Here is an 18387-nt window from a genome sequence, read left to right as displayed (position 1 = left end):
TATAAACTTTGTGTATCATTATGTAATTAAATGTTACTTTATCCTTAATTCAAAATAATTCAGTTACTTAATAATATATATAAAAAATCTATTCATTTACATGTATACATAGTTTTAATGTTATAATTAATACTATAATAAAACTAAAATAAAATAAACAAGGACCGGTCTCCCTTGTATATGTTTATGGTCCATCCTGTACTGCATTATTTTTGTGAATTTCTTTTCCAATGGAAAGAGATTTCATATATGTTATAAAACTAATTGTCAAATGTTTGACAATTAGTGAACAGAGTCTGAGATGTTATAAAAAATATATTTCCAATTGAGTTTGGATACAATCTGGTTAAGTACGCCGAGGTTATCTGAAACATCTCAATCGCCATGAATATGCAGCTTTTGGAGAGGACTGTACCTGCAACAGATAAATTGAAGGCTAAAGGAATTGATTTCTCACCCTGGTATAAGCCTGATATTTACCACACAGACATTTGAAAGGCAGAAGATTTCTTTTTTCTTCTGCCAGCTTGATTAGAAGGCCCTTAGAATCATATTATTTATCTTTCTTTTTCTTTTTTAATTATAAATTCTTAAACAAATGTTGCTGATAGTTGCCAAGAAATTACCAAGCAGGCTGGACATTTGTACTTTCCAAATTACGAATAAATAATTTGCTGGTCTTGTTTAGGCCTATATGAGTCAAATGTAGGTTGGATTTCTTGAATTGTGAATTTGATCATCATTCTATGATGTTAACCAAGAAGTTACTTCTATAGATAAAGATCACCTCTCTCTGGGCCTCTCACACACTCACGCTCACACTCACACAAGTTATGATCCGAACTTTACGTGGACAAATACAATATTGTGATTGGTGGTTTATAAAGAAATTAACAAGAAATGAATTTTAACCACAAATGCTCATAAATTTGTGAAGAACTCAGGTTTGATTATACTTAGGAAACAAGCTCAGGTTTTAATTTTACTTTTTTTTTTTTTAAGCAGAACTGGGAAGCTAGAGATTAAGTTATCAGACAACTATGAAGGATTCTGACAGTAATATTGCTGATTATTTTCACTTACACTAAACATGTAAATGAGTTTATTGATCAACAACCCTGTTGATGATAAGTCCTTTCTTCCATTTCTCATCCTCAATTTTAAACATTGAGATTTCCATCTCCCCAACCTTCTCTGGTGAAGTTCTAAACTCGCCAACCGCATTTTTTCCACTGATTTCTAGACTTTAGCTTCAAATTTTCTTTGTTGTATCTTGATTCCATTTGCTAGTAAGAGTCTCAGTTCACTAGAGCATGCCCTCTATTGGAATTGGTGACCACTTTTTTATAATGTGTTACATAAATGCATATAGAGCCTCTCTAAAGAGCTCGTAATAGGTTTGTGTTTAACCTATGGCAAGTCACTTTAGAATTTTTCTTAGGAATAAGAATACAAGTATGTGTTGTTTAAGGAATAAGAATCCTAGTATATAGAGCACACTGTTACTTTGTATAAGTGAGATAAAATTCATTAGCAAATACATTCATTATAATGAGATGTGAGAAGATATTAGAGTAAAATTGACTTTGTTTGACAAAACCCTATTTTGAATAAATTATGTTAAATCACACATGTTCTTTCTTTTTAATATTTAATATGATTGTTTGTTTTGTTGATTTTAAACCTTTTTTACTTTGTTCATCATGACCTTCTTCCTTTGACATTATGACAAACACAACTTCGAACAAAGTCCTTGGAGTGAGCTTCGTCCTGTGGAATTTCACATTTATCTCCAGCCATCTCACATTTAAAAGTTCAGCCACATCCATAAAAACATTACTGCCTAAGAACTTACAGTCAGAAGATAAATTACTGTCCAGTAAACTCCGCCATTGATTTAACAAACGTTTTTGGAGAAGTTGAGTGATATGAAATCTTAGGCATATTTCATCCATGTCTGGTATTTTCAGAATGCACTACAAACCTCTTTGAGATGGCGCCATGTGAACTAAATTATTCCTTCACCTGCTACCTTCAAAGCTGGTTTAATGAGTCTCCTAGGATGACAAGTCCCGCCTTCAAATGGGGACTGTAATCATACATGGAAAATTCTGTGTGGACGCTGCAATGACTGGCATCTTCGCACCAGTCTGTAGTTTCAGTTTTGCCAAGCATTTTTTAGCTTTGCTTTCTAGCTTTGGGGTAGCCTGAGGAGTTGCAAGTTCGCCGGAAACTTCCCATCCGAAAGCACATTTCTTCTTCTTTATGATGAACGAGATGCGGTAAAAAGCCATTTGAGGGCGGCAAAAATTCATTGGAGTGAGCATTGATGTCCTATTTTTCGGTTCATTTTTTGGTTTAAAAATCAATTCAGTTGTTGGATAATTTTGAACAACTTTACCAACGATATTGTTTTCTTTGTCTTCTTTGTCGGCAGCCTTGTGGTGACATTATATATTAACTCGAATGAACTCAAACTTGAGTTCGAAGTGAGTATTATGGCTTTAGTTCAAACTTAGACTAACCTCAGGTTTAATTTGGTTCAACTTGGATCAACGCCACCTTAACTTAAATCAAATTTCAAAGTCGGAGAAAAAGAATGCTGACATTTTTATGAAGCAATCTGATACTATTGCTTTTATTTGTTAAATTGCTATTATCGGAAACGTGAAGTCTCATAGTTTTATTTATTACAATATAAGTCATAAAGTTAAAGTACACGATGAGACACAGGCCAACTAAATTATTTAATATCTAGTAACTTTTACTCTCGCAAATGTCTCATCCTTGATTATCACTCTTCTCAGTTCTGGCACTGCCTACGCACTGCGCGGATTTCGATCTTATTGACAATCATCCCACTCTTCCACTGGGAATTGTGTTCAAACATTGAGATTTCCAAATCCCCAGTCACATTGCAAGATGTAATGAACTCACCAACTCGGACCTTTGTCCATTTGTTTTTAGGCAACTTACTCAGATCCTCTTTGCGTTCAATAGTCTCATGGTAATTGGGAATGGCGAGTTTAAAATTTACTGGATGATTTGCAAATCCATATTCTCCGTCCTTCATCATTAACACAAACGAAACTTGGTAAACCATCCCTGGAGTGAGGTTTTTGGCATGGAATTTCCCTCTTACGTCAAGCCAACAGACCTTCAATAATTCAGCCAGCTCAACTTGAACACAAGTACAACTGCTAAAATATATTTTATTTCATTAATTAATCTTCCTTTAACTAAAATAAAGTAGATAACCAACAGTTATATATAAGATATATAAATACCCTTGTGTGTCTGGCATATAAGTCCAATTCCAGTAGCGTGGATCGTCTCCCCAAGCGATTGTGAGATCCCTTCCATGAATGTCGAAGGCGTTAGCCCACAAAAGCCTGTCAACCCAAAACTTCTGCGGTAAAACATTAATTAATTGATTATTAGTATTGAATTTAATTGGTACAAATATATATATAAAAATGATATTGAAGATGTTACTTGCCAGTTTGTTTTGGTTCAAGAAGATTCCACCCTGGAGGTTTTCAATCAGATTGTCGCAGGAGGCGTCAATCTGGGAGTCTCCCTCTTTCAGAATGGCATGGAGGTTGTGTAGGAGCTGAACTTGAGCTGAAGCCATCTCCAGATCACTAATCTCGTCAAAATTCCAAGTAAATGTTACTGATGATGTTCGTTGGCCACGCAGACCTAGAATTTATGGGCTGAGATGATCAAATTAACTACATTTTTCCTTTTTTTATTCTTTCATGAGAATCTGTTCGCTTTATTTATCAAAAGGATAATTGAGATTCTCTTATCTCCTACCTCCAGATAACATAACCTATGCACCGTCCAATGTTGCCTCTATACACATGTATGAAAATTATTAGAGAAGAAAAGAAAGTATTATGACAATATGTCACTAACCCAAATTCTTTATATGAATTATAATTTTGTGCTACTGAGATGTCTATTTGGAATTTCAGAGTCACAAAAGTAGTTTTATTTTATCACGAAAGCTATTATGTTATCATCTAGACCTAAAGTGATTGCCTATATCATAAATTATTCTATAATAAGACAAACATTATTTCTTTATTCCTTCTGAAAAAGGGATTCACAGTCCATCATAAGCATCTCGAATGTTCTTATATCAGGGGATAAATATTGTTTTTTTTCTTTCTTTTTTCCTTTTTCGCAAAGATATTGAATTGAATTGCACAGCAAGCAAAGAGAAAATCAAACAATAAAGTAATCACCCAAGACATAAATTTATGTAGTTCGATAATATGCCTACATATATGGAGCAGCCATTCTTATTTTTATTATGAAGGAAATATGTAGAAAATATGCACATTCTATATTAAGGTTTTCCTTATATAACTGGTAACTTAAGTAACCCAAAATACAATAATGTCCCAACTAAAATTCTTCAGCTCCAATGGAATAATCATTCCTTCGATGGATCACCCTTTCTACTCTTTAATCTTGGTCATTTTCCGAGTGAATTTCCCTATTTGTCTTCTGGTTCTGCTTCCTACAATTCAGATGCTATAGACATGCTTGGAACGATAATTGAAATAACTTGTTTTGCTAAAGAACGATTACAGACCTTCTTGTATGACCTACGATAATTTTGTGAAATGTTCTTGTCTTGATCTGTTATGACACTTGAAACATCCATTCTGAGCTTTAAATGATCTCATTCTGTATTACATGATATGGAATGTTCGCTTCTTCATCATGCAATGTTTCTTCTATTGTTTTGGGATCTTTAGGTGATTAAGTAATCCTAGAATATATGAGTTACACTTTTAACAATCTCCACCTTAAATGGGTGTTCTAATACTTTTGAAGAATAATAGTATTAACAATTAAAGAGGTGCAGTGGAGGCTCTAAAGGTCCCAAGATAGAAATGTGCCCTTGACAAGGTGGCTTCTTTGAATTTTACCTTACATTTGTTCAGGTTTGGATTGAACTAGTTAAGATCGAGCACCTCACATTTCAACTTGGATTAATCAGCACGTTGATGTGATGTAGAGGTAGGTTAAACACCATGTAATTTCAACTATGTTAGATTTTAAGTATGTATTGTGAACGTTACTATAGTAGATTTCTCTTTCATCCTCATATATAGGTAGGTTATGCTAAGCCACATCAAATATTATTTCTCTTTAGCGGGTAACTTATACTTTATATTATTATCAATCTCCCAAAAACTCCATCTATGGTACTCAAGAAGCTTAGAGTGGATAAACAAGCCGATATTAACCTAAGTTAGACCTCTAACTCGAGATTGGCTCATTTGAGCTAGTGTATAGTGTTATCAACATTTTGCAAACATGATGAATAATATCATTATCAAAGTTTTGCCAACACGGTGAACAATATCATTGGTAGGATGAATAATGTCATTGAATAGGTAAATGAGTCGATCTCTAGCTAAGTTGGTTCTGGATTCAACGTAACATTGACTCATAATGGGAAAATATATATTTAGACAGATTGATGAAATAGAAAATTTAGACTCTACAATTTTGACAAGCTAAGATTTTAAAAGGAAAATGAGAAAGTATAGCATATAAGACACTTGATTTCTTCCGTAGATTATTTTATAGAAGTCTCATACACTTTTGTTTATTTTTACAATATGAATTTTTTTTATATATAATAATATTGCTGAGCATCATTATCAATTATCTAATATAAAATAATTACTTTCGAAGAAAGAATAATTAATATTCTTGAGAGGATAAAAACATCTATCTTGGATATATGCGTGGATATCATGTTACTTAAAGAAAGATTCTCGATAAATTTAAACTAGAGCATGTAGAAGCAAGGATTTAAAAATAGGACCGGACTGATCGGGTCGTGAACCGATACTGTAGCCGGTTGCTGTTAAACACAAAACCATTATAAGGTTAAAATCGGGTTAGACCACGGTCAAACCGCCAGTTTGCATCTGAACCGCGGTTCAACCCAATCAAGGTGGTCCCTAGTTCAGAAGCTGCATATAAAAGTAACAGGTTTATTTCTTTCCTGTTCCTTGCAGTGCACACGGACGCAAAAGGGATTTGTTGTAGCTGACAAATTGCTCCGACGTCACAAGTTGAAATGATCATTGATTCATCTCTTGTCGATGACCGTTTAAAGACGCCTGTCGATGATGAAGATGCTACCGAGGGGTGTTGGTTTCGTTGTTGTTGTGATTGACGACTTCTCAGGCAACAACAGGAAGCTAGTGTGTATCCAAGGCTTTGAAACAGTGTTGAAAAAACAATATATATAAATAATACTGAAATAGTACAATATATTATAATAAATAAACCATGCTTGGAAGAAACATTTCAAATTAACTATTCTCTGTTTTTTGAATTACTATTCACCAATGTTTGGAAAAAACCCTAAAATCCTTGGAAAAAACAATGTTTCGTTTGTTTGAATTAACAATATTGAAACAGTATATTATTGCTTGAATTTGAAACTTCAAAGTTTAAAAAAATTAGAAAATATATAAATAATATGTCAATATATATAAACAAATAACAATTCTTAATTTGAAAATATATAAATTAGTAAATATTAATTGATTTTATTATTAATTTATAATTTTATTTTACGAATTTGTAATTTTATTATGTATTTATATTGAATGTCTGGATTGAATGTATTTCTTTCGTAACGTGGTTAGTTTCTAAGAATTTGAAAATTGAATATTAGTTTTCTGTGATACCCTATGTACATATAATAACTCAATATATGACAATTTATAACGAATATTGATGTAAATAATGAATATTGAAATTTAGATTATGAATGTATAAAGTTATGTATTGTGACCAAATTACGAATATTGTTATTTATAATGAATGTATAGAGTTATGCATGTTGAAATTTCATAGTTGAATTAAATAATAAAATTGATTATGAGTTTTGAGTCTTTGACTTTCACATAACAAATATTGATGATATTAAATTTTAAAATTAAAAGTTATACTTTAAAAACCTAATTATAAACGTTTTTATTTTTAATGCTCAGTATATATTTAATGAATATATATATATATATATTAATTGATATTCTGATTTTATTATTATTCTTATATGCAACAGATAAATAAAGTAGAAGTATGTCTTCATCTGAATCTGGGGTTTCTTCAACACCATATCGAGTGAAAGGTCATATTACTTGACACATATTTCTGAGAGTGTAGATGATAATGGAAGGAAGATGTTGTAGTGTTTATATTGTGGTAAGACAACTAGAGGAGGTGGTATATATAGAATGAAACAACATTTGGCTGGGAAGAAAAGGGATGTTGGTCCATGCACTAAAGTTCCTTATGATGTTAGATATCAAATGGTGAACGCATTAGATGAGATTACAGCAAAAAATAAAGAAAGACAAGAATTTCGTAGGCATGCAACTCCTTTTGGTGCTACTATATCTCCATTTGAGGGTGATATTGCAGTTGAAGAATTTGAAGGGTTATCTCCTCCTATGAACATGACTGAAGGCAATACTAGTATTGGGTCTTCTAGAAAACAAATTAGACTTACAAATGATTCAAACAGAAAAAGACCAACTGGGGTTGGGGATTTTTTTGCTCCAAGGACTACTAATGAGGCTCAACCTTTAATAAAAAGTGTTTTGGCTGGAAAAGAAGCCAAATGGAGAATTGACATGACTATTGTGAGGTTCTTATATGATGTTTGCATCCCTCTTAATACATTAAATTCTATTTATTTCCAACCTATGTTAGATGCCATTACTACAATTAGGCCTGGATATAAGCAGTCGACATATTATGAAGCACGAGTGAATTTGTTGAACGATTCAAAAAAGGAAGTGCAATTACTTATTAATAGTTACAGAAAAAATTGAGAAGAAGTTGGTTGTACACTTATGTCTAATGGTTGAACAGACATTTCTACTAGGTCACTGATAAATTTTTTAATATATCGTCCAAAAGGGATTTGTTTTATGAAATCAGTGGATGCATCTAGTGTTATAAAGGGGGTGGACACATTATTTAGGTTGTTAAAGGAAATAGTATTATGGGTTAGGCCTAAAAGCATTGTCCATTTTGTGTCTGATAATAAAGCTAATTATAAAGTAGTTAGAGGATTATTGTCTGAAAAATATAAAAATATAAAAATATTACTTGGTCACCTTGTGCAGCACATTGTATCAATTTGATTTTGAAAGATATTGATGAAATGGATCACATTATTAGAATTTTCGAATGTGCATCTCTTGTGACAAAGTTCATTTATAATCATACATTATTGATAGCTTGGCTAAGGAAGAGGGAAGGATGTAGAGAAATTATATGGCCTGGTGCAACCCAATTAGTTACGACTTTTATTGCATTACAAAGTCTTTTTGAGCATAAACATGACTTACAAGCGATGGTCACTGACAGGTTTTTTATTGATTCTAGATATGCAAAGAGTAATCAAGGCAAAGAGGTTATGATCATAATCCTAAATAATGATTTTTGGAACGAAATATGTATAATTCTAAAAGTTGTGGGACCATTGATGCATTTGCTTCATATTGTAGATTCAGATGAAAGGCCTTCATTGGGATATGTCTATGATGGAATGTATAGAGCTAGGTTGGGGATAAATAAGTTGTTTAAGAATAAAAAGAAATTCTACAAGCCTTATGCTCAAATAATCAAGTTGAGGTGGGATAGGACATTGCGTCGAGGTATTCATGCAGCTGCGTATTACTTGAATCCTGCATTTCAGTATGATCGTAAATCTTTTTGCACAAAACCAGAGGTATTACAAGGTTTTCTGGATGTTGTTAAGAGTAAAAACATGTATGTTTAATGTTAGTAAAGCGGAGTTAGTAGAAGAGAGTAGAATGTTTCGTGATTGTCAGGGAAGTTTCTCATGTCAGCTTGCTATTGAAACATGCAAAACCACACGACCCAGTATAAATTAAATTTATATGTTTCTTATGTCTTGATTCTTTTTCTAATTTATAAAATTCTATTATATTATTATTTACATGTTATTTTGTATTAGATGAATGGTGTAGAACATATGGATATAGTACTCCCAATTTACGGTTGCAAAATAGGTAAACACAATTATCAATTATGCATCATTACATTTATAAATATTTTTATTTAAACTATTTTATCATGTTTAATGATTATTTACAACTTTACATGTACCCTACTTAGTGCTCTTTAATCTTTACTTTTTATCATTTTGGCTATTTAGATTATGTTACAAGAAATCAAATTTTGATCCAACTGATAATGAAAGTATCGATAAAACAGACTTCTGGATAGTAGACGAGGAAGAGGAGTTTAGTGAACTTAATGCAGATGAATTGGATTAAATGTTTTATGGAGAGGGATCTATTCCCATCAATAATTATTCAACAAATTATGTTGGAGGCTAAAAGTCTCATATCTAATAAATAGAATACAAGATAATGATATATAAGTGTTGAAGATTGAACTTTAACATAAGTCAATTGGTATTGTGTAATATGAGTTTCAATCTTCGTACTCGTAAGCCCAATATATATTTATGATAGACTAAATTGTCTAATTATGTACCTCTTACTTATGATTTTCTATTATTGCGAGAATCCTAATTTGTTTTGCTAATCCAAACTAAGGATAAATGAGATTGTTTGTCAACCACTATGCATTATAGGAAACTTGTATATATGCTGAGACATCATGGCCACTGCTAGAAGCTGAGATTGGTATATGTAGTTGTAATTAATTTACCAATGCCAAACTAAACCATTATTCGATTTTGTGTAATTTTCAGCCCCTCTATTTTCTCAGAATCATGAAAGGTTTTTTTTTCCACATTATCATAGAAGCTCTGATTCTAATACCTAAACCAAAGTGATTATCTGTCTTAGTCATATAGACATTTATTCTTCAATACATGCATGACAGGGTTAGGCTTTCAATTTTGGTTTTTACTTGAAACTGATAGAAACTTAATAGGTTTCAAGTAGAATTATAGTGAAAACAACAAATTCCAGAACAAGGCGAACAATCATGCTTTGTTGAATGAATGTTCAGATATTATCTTTCTTTGACCTTATCCATCAATCTTATCACATATCTAAAAATTCAGATAATCACTTATTGTGCATTATAATGAATGACTGTTCATTGTAATGAATCACCTCTAAAGGGTATGATTCCATTTTTGTTGTGGTGGATCGATTTTCGAAAATGACCCATTTTATCCCATGTTCCAAAACTTCAAATGCAACACATATTGCTGAATTGTTTTTTAAAGAAGTAGTGAGATTGCATGGTGTTCCTACTTCTATTTTATCGAATACAGATGTTAGATTTGTAGGGCATTTTTGGAGGACTCTGTGGAGGAAACTTGGGATTGAATTGAAGTATTCTAGTACGTGTCATCCCCAAACGGATGGACAAATGGAGGTCGTAAATCGAAGCTTGAGTAATATGTTGAGATGTCTTGTTCGAAACAATGTGAAGACTTGGGATTCCGTAATACCATAAGCTGAATTTGCATATAATAATTCAGTAAATAGAACTATAAATAAGACGCCATTTGAAGCTGCCTACAGGTTGAAACCACAACATGTTCTTGACTCCGTACCATTGCCACAAAAGGCTAGGGTGAGTGATGATGGAGAGGCTTTTGCTGACCATATCCAACGGGTTCATCAAGAGGTGAAATCAGCTTTGAAAGCCAGCAATGAAGCTTATTCTGTTGCTGCAAATAAACATCGATGGTTGCAAGAATTTAAGGAAGGTGACTTGGTGTTAGTGCACTTAAGGCGAGAAAGATTTCCCAGAGGCACTTATGGCAAGCTTAAGTCCAGGAAATTTGGACCTTGTAAAGTGCTAAAGAAAATTAGCTCTAACGCATATGTGATTGAGCTACCATCTGATTTAAATATCAGCCCTATCTTCAATGTTTCTAATTTGTATTCTTTTGATAGGCTTGATGGGGAGTTAGATTCTATTTCTAAGCAAGTTGGTGAATTGCCCAAAATGCAAGCGGATGTTATTGAAGATGTGTTGGACGTCAAAGAAGTGACATCAAGAAGGGGCAATCAATATAGCAGATTTTTGGTGAAGTGGTTAGGTAAATCAGCTAGTGAAAGCACATGGATTACTGAAGATGACTTTAAAAGGGTTGATCCAGAGTTGTATGCTCAGATTGTTCAAGTTTCTTCATCTGAGCCAGATTCTTTTCCAACCCGAGGAGATTGATGCAGGAGCATTCCTTTCCTAATTTATTTACTTATTTATTTTTTAAATAAACAGTCATGTGATTGGTATGTGACTTTTTTTAAGTTAGGGTTTATTTTAATAAGTGATGTAATTTTAGTATAAATAGCCTCTTAAGGCTAATGTAAGAGGATCTTATTTTTTTTATCAATGAACTATCATTTGTGGTTTTTCTGAAAACCCTAATCTTTTTTATGGTTCAGTTTCAATCCAGCCGTCTCAAGATAGATTTCTGCCGCTTTTCTCAATTCAGACCCGTTACCACATCATATATGGTAGCTAATTATTCCTTTACAAAATACAACTAATTATTCCTATACAAGGAATACAACTCATGCTACACAATCATTCCTATATAGGAAATACAACTCAAGTGAACATTTTTAACAATCTCCAAGATACATGGGTATGCTAACACATTTGAAGAACAACAATATGAACAATCAGAGTGGTGCAGCATAAGCATGGTGGCTCCTTAACGCATAGGTCCCAAAATTGAATCAATCTCTGATAAGATTGGCTTACGTGAATTTTTTGTTACTTTTTTCTGGGTTGTTGAGGGTTAATGTTGAACCTTGAACAACATATTTAAGTTGTAGGCAATCAACATAAATTTGTGATATTCTTACTAATGTTAAGATCTCACTTATTGGGTGAACATAATCAGAGCCAGTTTGGGTTTGGATTATTGTTCGATTAAACAAACTAAGCTCAAGCTCCTCAAATTTGTAGTCTCCTGTTTTGACAAACTAAGATTTTGAAAGGAGAATGAGAAAATATAGCATATATAAAGAGCGACACCGGATTTCTTCCATAGATTATTTTACAAAAGTCCCATACATTTTTATTTATTTTTACGATATGAATAATTATTGTATATAATAATATTGTTGATCAATCATTATTATATATGTAATAATATAAAATATTTACTTATCAAGAAAGAACAATTACTATTCTTGAGTGGACAAAAACATTTATACCTTGAATATATGCATGGATAACATGTTTCCAAAAGAAAGATTCCTGATAAATTTAAACTGGAGCACGTAGTAGTTGAGACTGTGAGTTCCAGGCCATATAAAAGAAACTGAGTGGAATGTGAGGGCAAAAAAAACATCCAGCACTCAAAAAAAATTAAAAAAAGAAAAGGTTAAACGACTAGAGAGGAGACTTTGAGAAGGGACATTAAGTCAGTAAACAAAATTAAGCATAACAAAACAAAGTAACAATAAACATTCTCACCTGAGGACAATGAGATAGACAATGACAAAAAAGAACATTAATAACACCAGACACCAAAGAAACGCATAATATAAAGCCTGGGAGACACTAGAGAAAAAAAAGATTATGATAAATGAAAGGTCAGAAGGAACAAAGGAAGGGAGAACCTATACAAAAGATAGCTTGTGAGTGCAACAGAAAGAAAAACCTGGACAAAAAAAACTGAGTATACTATAGACAATAAGAAAAATCAGCACCTATAATTGCAGTGTGAATAACAAAAGAAAAACAGAAAACCAGAAGACAGGCATCAAACAAGAAAGTAATGCCAAAAAAATTGTGAGAATTTGCACCCAAGGTAGAATGTGAGCACATCAGTAAGAACACCAAAACAAAAGAAACAAAAGCAAAATTTAGTATTTAAAAAAAAAAAAGAAAGAAGACAACAGTTTCTGCAATTGCAGAGAGAACAAAAAACAGCTGTAGAAACACAGTGAAGTTACTGTTCATGGAATGCCTGAAACACTTGTTCCTAGCTTTGAACGATCTTGTTCTGTATTACATTGTTTGAAATATCCAATCCTCGATCATGGAATGCCTGTTTTATTGTTTTAGGATCTTTAAGTGATAAGTAATCTTAGAATATGAGTCATATTTTTAACAATCTCCATGATATAAGGGTATACTAATACTTTTGAAGAATAACAATATGAACACTCAGAGTGGTGCAGTATAAGCATGGTGGTTCCTTAACTCATTGGTCCCAAGATTGAATTTGTCTTTGATAAAGTAGCTTATGTAAAATTTTTGTTACATTTTCTGGTTTTTGGAGGTTAATGTTATATGAAGTTGCCGGCAGTCAACATGAATTTGTGATATTCTTACTAATATTAAGATCTCACTTATTGGGTGAACATGATCGAAGCCAATTTAGGCTTGAATTGCTAATCGAATCCAGCACCTCATATTTCAGCTTGGAATTGGTGCACTGATGTGATGTTAAGGTAGGTTAAACACCATGTAATTTTTACTCTTGTTAGGTTTAGAGTATTGCTAGCATGGTGAATAATATCATTCACAGGATGAACAATGTCACTGAATAGGTAAACAAGCAATCTCAAACCTGTTTAACTTGATTCACCTCAAGCTTAACTTGTTTGCACCAACTAGGGTCAGATCCTCCCCTACTTGACGGGATGATATATATTCGGTCAAATGTAATAGCAAATTTACAATTTACAATTTTGACAAGCTAAGATTTTAAATGGAGAATGAAAAAGTATAGCATATATAAAGAGTGACTCTTGGTTATTCCGTAGATTATTTTAGAAAAGTCCCATACATTTTTATTTATTTACAAAATGAATAATTTTTATATATAATAATATTGATGATTATGATTGTTATATATGCAATATAAATATTTACTTATCAAGAAAGAATAATTACTATTCTTGAGGGAGACAAAAACATCTATCTTGAATATATGCATTGATATCATGTCACCAAAAGAAAGATTCTTGATAAGTTTAAACTGGAGCATGCACATAGAAGATGAGACTGAGAGTTCCAGGCCATTCGGGAAGTAACGTTGTTGATCATCGTTATCATATATGCAAATTCAAATATTTACTTATTGTTAAATAATAAATAATATTCTCCAGGATAAAAAGAGAAAAAATCTTGAATATATGCATTGATATCATGTTACATAAATACAGATTTGTACTAAAATTTACTCTGGAGCATGTATATATAAATCAAGACTAAGGTATTTTTTTTTCTATATATTGACTGACTTGAATGTCTTTCTTTGAAGCAGAATTTGAAAATAATAATTTGTTTTGGAGGAGGATAAAAAGGAAAATTTTCTTATATGTGTTAACATTAATTATATTTTGGTTTAGTAAAACTGAATAATTCAATAAAAGTGCAGGATTGGGTTCATGTATTTGAAGGCACTTATACAGAGGCTTTGAGGCATGTATTTATCTAGGCAAGTAAACTGGAAATGAAGACTATGCAACTAAAATAAAAATTTTGGCTTCTATATATTCTACCTAAGTTCAGAAAAATTCCCCGATTAGGAAGCTGCGTTATCTTGATTTTATTAAACTTAGTAATTTTATTATCTCTCACATATTATTTATTACAATAGAAGAGGAGGTACAAGTAGAATTAACATGAGACGATTTTATTTAGTATCAAGCTAGAAACTTTTTGTTTCACAAACGTCTCATCGTTGATTATTCTCATTCTCACTCGGGCTTATTCACTGGTTGAATGACCAGCTTATTGACAATCAGCCCACCCTTCAACTGGGGACCATGTTCAAACATCGAGATTTTCAAATGCCCAGTCATTTTGGGATCTCTATAGAACCCACCAACTGGAACATCTACCCATTTGTTTTTTGGCAACTCACTCAAATCCTTTTGGTGTTGAACAGTTGGTTGGTTAGGAGCGACGAGTTGAAAGTTCACTGGATGATCTTTAAATCCATATTCTCCATCCGTCATCATTAACACAAAGTAAACACCGTAATAGTTCCCTGGAGTGAGCCTTCTAGCGGAGAATTCCTTGCTCACGTCAAGCCGATCGATGCGCAATAATAAAGCCACCTCAACCAGAGCACCACTACAAAAAAATATTTTATTTAATTAATTATTCTTCATTTAACTAAAAATTAGGTAGAAAACCAATATTTATCTATATAATATATAAATACTGTGTGTCTGGCATGTAAACCCATTTCCAGCAAGTTGGATCATTTCCCCTATAGATTTTGAGCTCCCTTGCAGGAAATACGATTCTATCCTTGGGCCGTTCAGAGGAGGCGTCAATCTGGGAGTCTTCTTCCTTCACAATGGCCTGGAGGTCGTGTGGGAGCTGAACTTGAGCTGAAGCCATCTCCTGATCACTCTTCTCTTTCAAATTCCAAGCAACTCTTACTGATGATGTTCGTTGGCAATGCACACCTAGAATTTATAGGAGGAGATGATCAAAATAATTAAATTTTTCTTTTTATTTTTCATGAGAATCTTGTTTCGCTTTAATAATTCAAAAGGATAATTGAGAATCTGTTATCTGCAACGTACCTCTAGATAACATCATCTATTCACCGTACGTCCAATATTGTTGCCTGCCCCTATATACATATGTGTATGAAAATTCTCAAGTCGTAATCCTTCTGGCGGATGCATAAATCTTATTCTCCAGGAGATAATAGCAGTATATGCCTCCACTTTCTTATGTATCAAACGGCTGGTTTTAATTTTTTATCTTTAATGTAGCAATATTAAATTAATCATGGACTAATTTCCTGTGAAGGATGGATTTGTACTTGTAAATAATATAATTGTGTTCTATTGAGCTATCTTTTTAGAATAAAATATCCGAATCTATAGTCACAAAAGTAGTTATACTTTATAAAAAAAAAATATATATTATTATTTTAATTTCTAGACCTAAAGTGATTGTCTATATCATAAATTATTCTATAAAAAATGGACATTAATTATTTATTCTATTGAGGTAGCCAACAACGAATCTTTTTATGGCAAATAACCTTAACTTGTTGGATTTCTCACACTAGCACAAATATTTTTTTTTATTCAATTCAACTTTCATCTTTAGGTTTGGGTGGTTCACTATCCTACAAAGCCGAATTTTCAATTTGTAATGCAAGCTCAATATGTATCTTATCTCTAATTCTTAAAATTGATACCGGTCAGTCAATTTGGTGAATTTGAACTTAATATCTACTAACATCATCAATTATTAGTGCAAAACTCCATTAAAGCAATGTCTTTTTATTTGTTCAAGATCGGGAAAGCAGGTGTTCTTGGATCCAACTCGTTGCCGTGTACGATCACCTATTCGTAATGTAGGTTCAAATCTATTCATACTCTCACATTCTCTAGAATTAAAAATTCACGAAGTCAGAGTCTCAGTTGACTGTTTGACTCCCCTTCAGAGAAAATTCTAGTTAGCCTTCTCAACTTCGATCTTACAAGCAGTAAGCAGCTTCCACTGCCTTACTTGAAGCACTGGATGCTTTGAGTAGGCCTCGTAATATTACATATAAAGGACTTACTGACTTGGCGACCGAATAGGAGTTTCTCTTTCTTCCCACTACCATCACTAGTATAGATCTTTAATAATTTACTTATTTTAATCTGCCTTTCTTTCTTTTCCTAATTTTTAAGAATCTGGACATTAACTCAGACATTGCTCACCGTATTTTTGTAACAAATTACTTGCAGCTATATTAGAAGTTGTGAAAAAGAATTTTGGAGATCACCTCATTCCTGGAGAAGAGGATGGAATCACTGGGGACACAGCATCTGATAATCTCTGGTGTATTGATCCTTTAGGTTTGTCTATCTCAAACCGTTAATGGCATCGAGTAATTTAAATTTATACATAAATGGATTTAATGTCATAATTACAGGTGGAGGTGTTAGATTTGAAGCCAATAAAATAACATACCTTACAGAGTTTTTGAATCTGCAAAGTTACAGCAAAAATTCAGAAAGCAGGGCAGCAAGGTAACAGCATCAAGATGAAAGAAAGAGAGCTGTAGAAAAGATAAAATTTTTTTTGGATGTATTTTTCCTTCATTAATTAAGGATACTTATACAAGAAGACAAGTACAAACAAGCCATACCAATGACCATACTTTATATACCAAAGTTCCTTAGTTTAAGGTAAGCCACACATTTTACTTACTCCAACTAAAGTGACTTAATCAAATACAAAATTCTTAACCAAAAAACAGTAAGCAAGTTACAACTTCAATATTCTAGTTTGCTAACACTCCTCCTTAGAAATTGAAGTTGTTACACCAAGCGTCTCAATTTTTCAAATTGAGATTTAGGAAGAGGCTTGGTTAGAATATCAGCAACTTGATCAGTGGAGTTGCAGTGCTTTAAAGTTATTTCTCCTGATTTTTCAGCCTCTCGGATTGCATGAAACTTTACACTTATATGCTTGGTTCTTCCATGTTGAATGGGATTTTTAGCTATTGAGATGGCTGATTTATTGTCAACATATATATTAACACTCTTGGAGAAATGGCAGTCCAAATCTGTGAGCAACTTCTTTAACCAAACAGCTTGGTTTGCAGCATTAGCAGCAGCTATATACTTTGATTCAGCAGTGGATTGAGCAGCAACCTCTTATTTTCTTAAATTCCAGCAAAACATAGCTCCTCCAAAACAGAAGCAATATCCAGAGGTGCTTTTATAATCATCTTGGCATCCTGCCCAATCACTATCTGAGAACCCTATCAGCTTATCCTTTTGTTGACAAGAGAACCACAAACCATAGTCATAGGTGCCCTTGACATACCTTAAAATTCTTTTGGCAATTGACCAGTGGAAGATGCTTGGTTCTTGCATAAATCTGGACAACAAACATTAAATCAGGTCTGCTAGAGCACAAGTAAAGCAAACATCCCACTAATATTCTATATTGAGTGGTATCTACTTTTCCAGCTCCATCATTTTTCATAGGCTTTATTTTAACAACAAGTGGAGTGGAAGCTAACTTGCAATTTGTCATATGGAACCTGCTCAATAAGTCTTTGGCATATCTTTCTTGCGAAATGAAAATTCCATTAGGAAGTTGGAGAATTTCTAAGCCAAGAAAGTACTTCATCAGGCCAAGATCAAACATCTCAAATTCCTTTTCCATACTGAGTTTAAACTCCAACAATTGAGCGGCATCTCCTCCTGTCACCAATAAGTCATCAACATACAAGGATACAATGAGTTTAACTTCATCATTTTGTCTCTTGATGTACAAAGTAGGTTCACTTTGATTGCATACAAATCCTAGGCTTAGCAAGTGACCATGTATTCTACTATACCAAGCCTTAGGAGCTTGCTTAAGCCTATAAAG

At 32.8% G+C, this 18387-nt stretch overlaps 2 protein-coding genes across 3 annotated transcripts; both read right to left on the bottom strand.

The window, feature by feature from the left end:
• Window positions 1-2654: 2654 nt before the first annotated feature.
• Window positions 2655-3708, bottom strand: LOC123219142 (protein PHLOEM PROTEIN 2-LIKE A1-like). 2 transcript variants are annotated; one of them, XM_044640900.1, is made up of 3 exons: window positions 3500-3708; window positions 3288-3409; window positions 2655-3200 (listed from the first exon to the last, which is right to left on the bottom strand). In XM_044640900.1, the coding sequence occupies exons 1-3, from the start codon at window positions 3632-3634 to the stop codon at window positions 2804-2806; spliced, it is 654 nt and encodes a 217-aa protein (XP_044496835.1). In that variant the 5' UTR covers window positions 3635-3708; the 3' UTR covers window positions 2655-2803. The 2 variants fall into 2 exon arrangements, with proteins under 2 accessions (XP_044496835.1, XP_044496836.1); XM_044640901.1 differs by having other exon boundaries at window positions 2655-3197.
• A 10876-nt stretch (window positions 3709-14584) lies between these two features.
• LOC123219141 (protein PHLOEM PROTEIN 2-LIKE A1-like) lies at window positions 14585-15458 on the bottom strand. Its single transcript, XM_044640899.1, has 2 exons — window positions 15212-15458; window positions 14585-15120 (listed from the first exon to the last, which is right to left on the bottom strand). Exons 1-2 carry the CDS (start codon window positions 15391-15393, stop codon window positions 14742-14744), a joined length of 561 nt encoding a protein of 186 aa, XP_044496834.1. The 5' UTR covers window positions 15394-15458; the 3' UTR covers window positions 14585-14741.
• Between the last annotated feature and the right edge of the window lie 2929 nt (window positions 15459-18387).

The sequence above is a fragment of the Mangifera indica genome, chromosome 6, assembly GCF_011075055.1.
Source record: "Mangifera indica cultivar Alphonso chromosome 6, CATAS_Mindica_2.1, whole genome shotgun sequence".
NCBI classification, from domain to species: Eukaryota; Viridiplantae; Streptophyta; class Magnoliopsida; order Sapindales; family Anacardiaceae; genus Mangifera; species Mangifera indica.
Note: the sequence above shows the minus strand (reverse complement) of the source record. Positions and strands in the feature narration are given on the sequence as shown.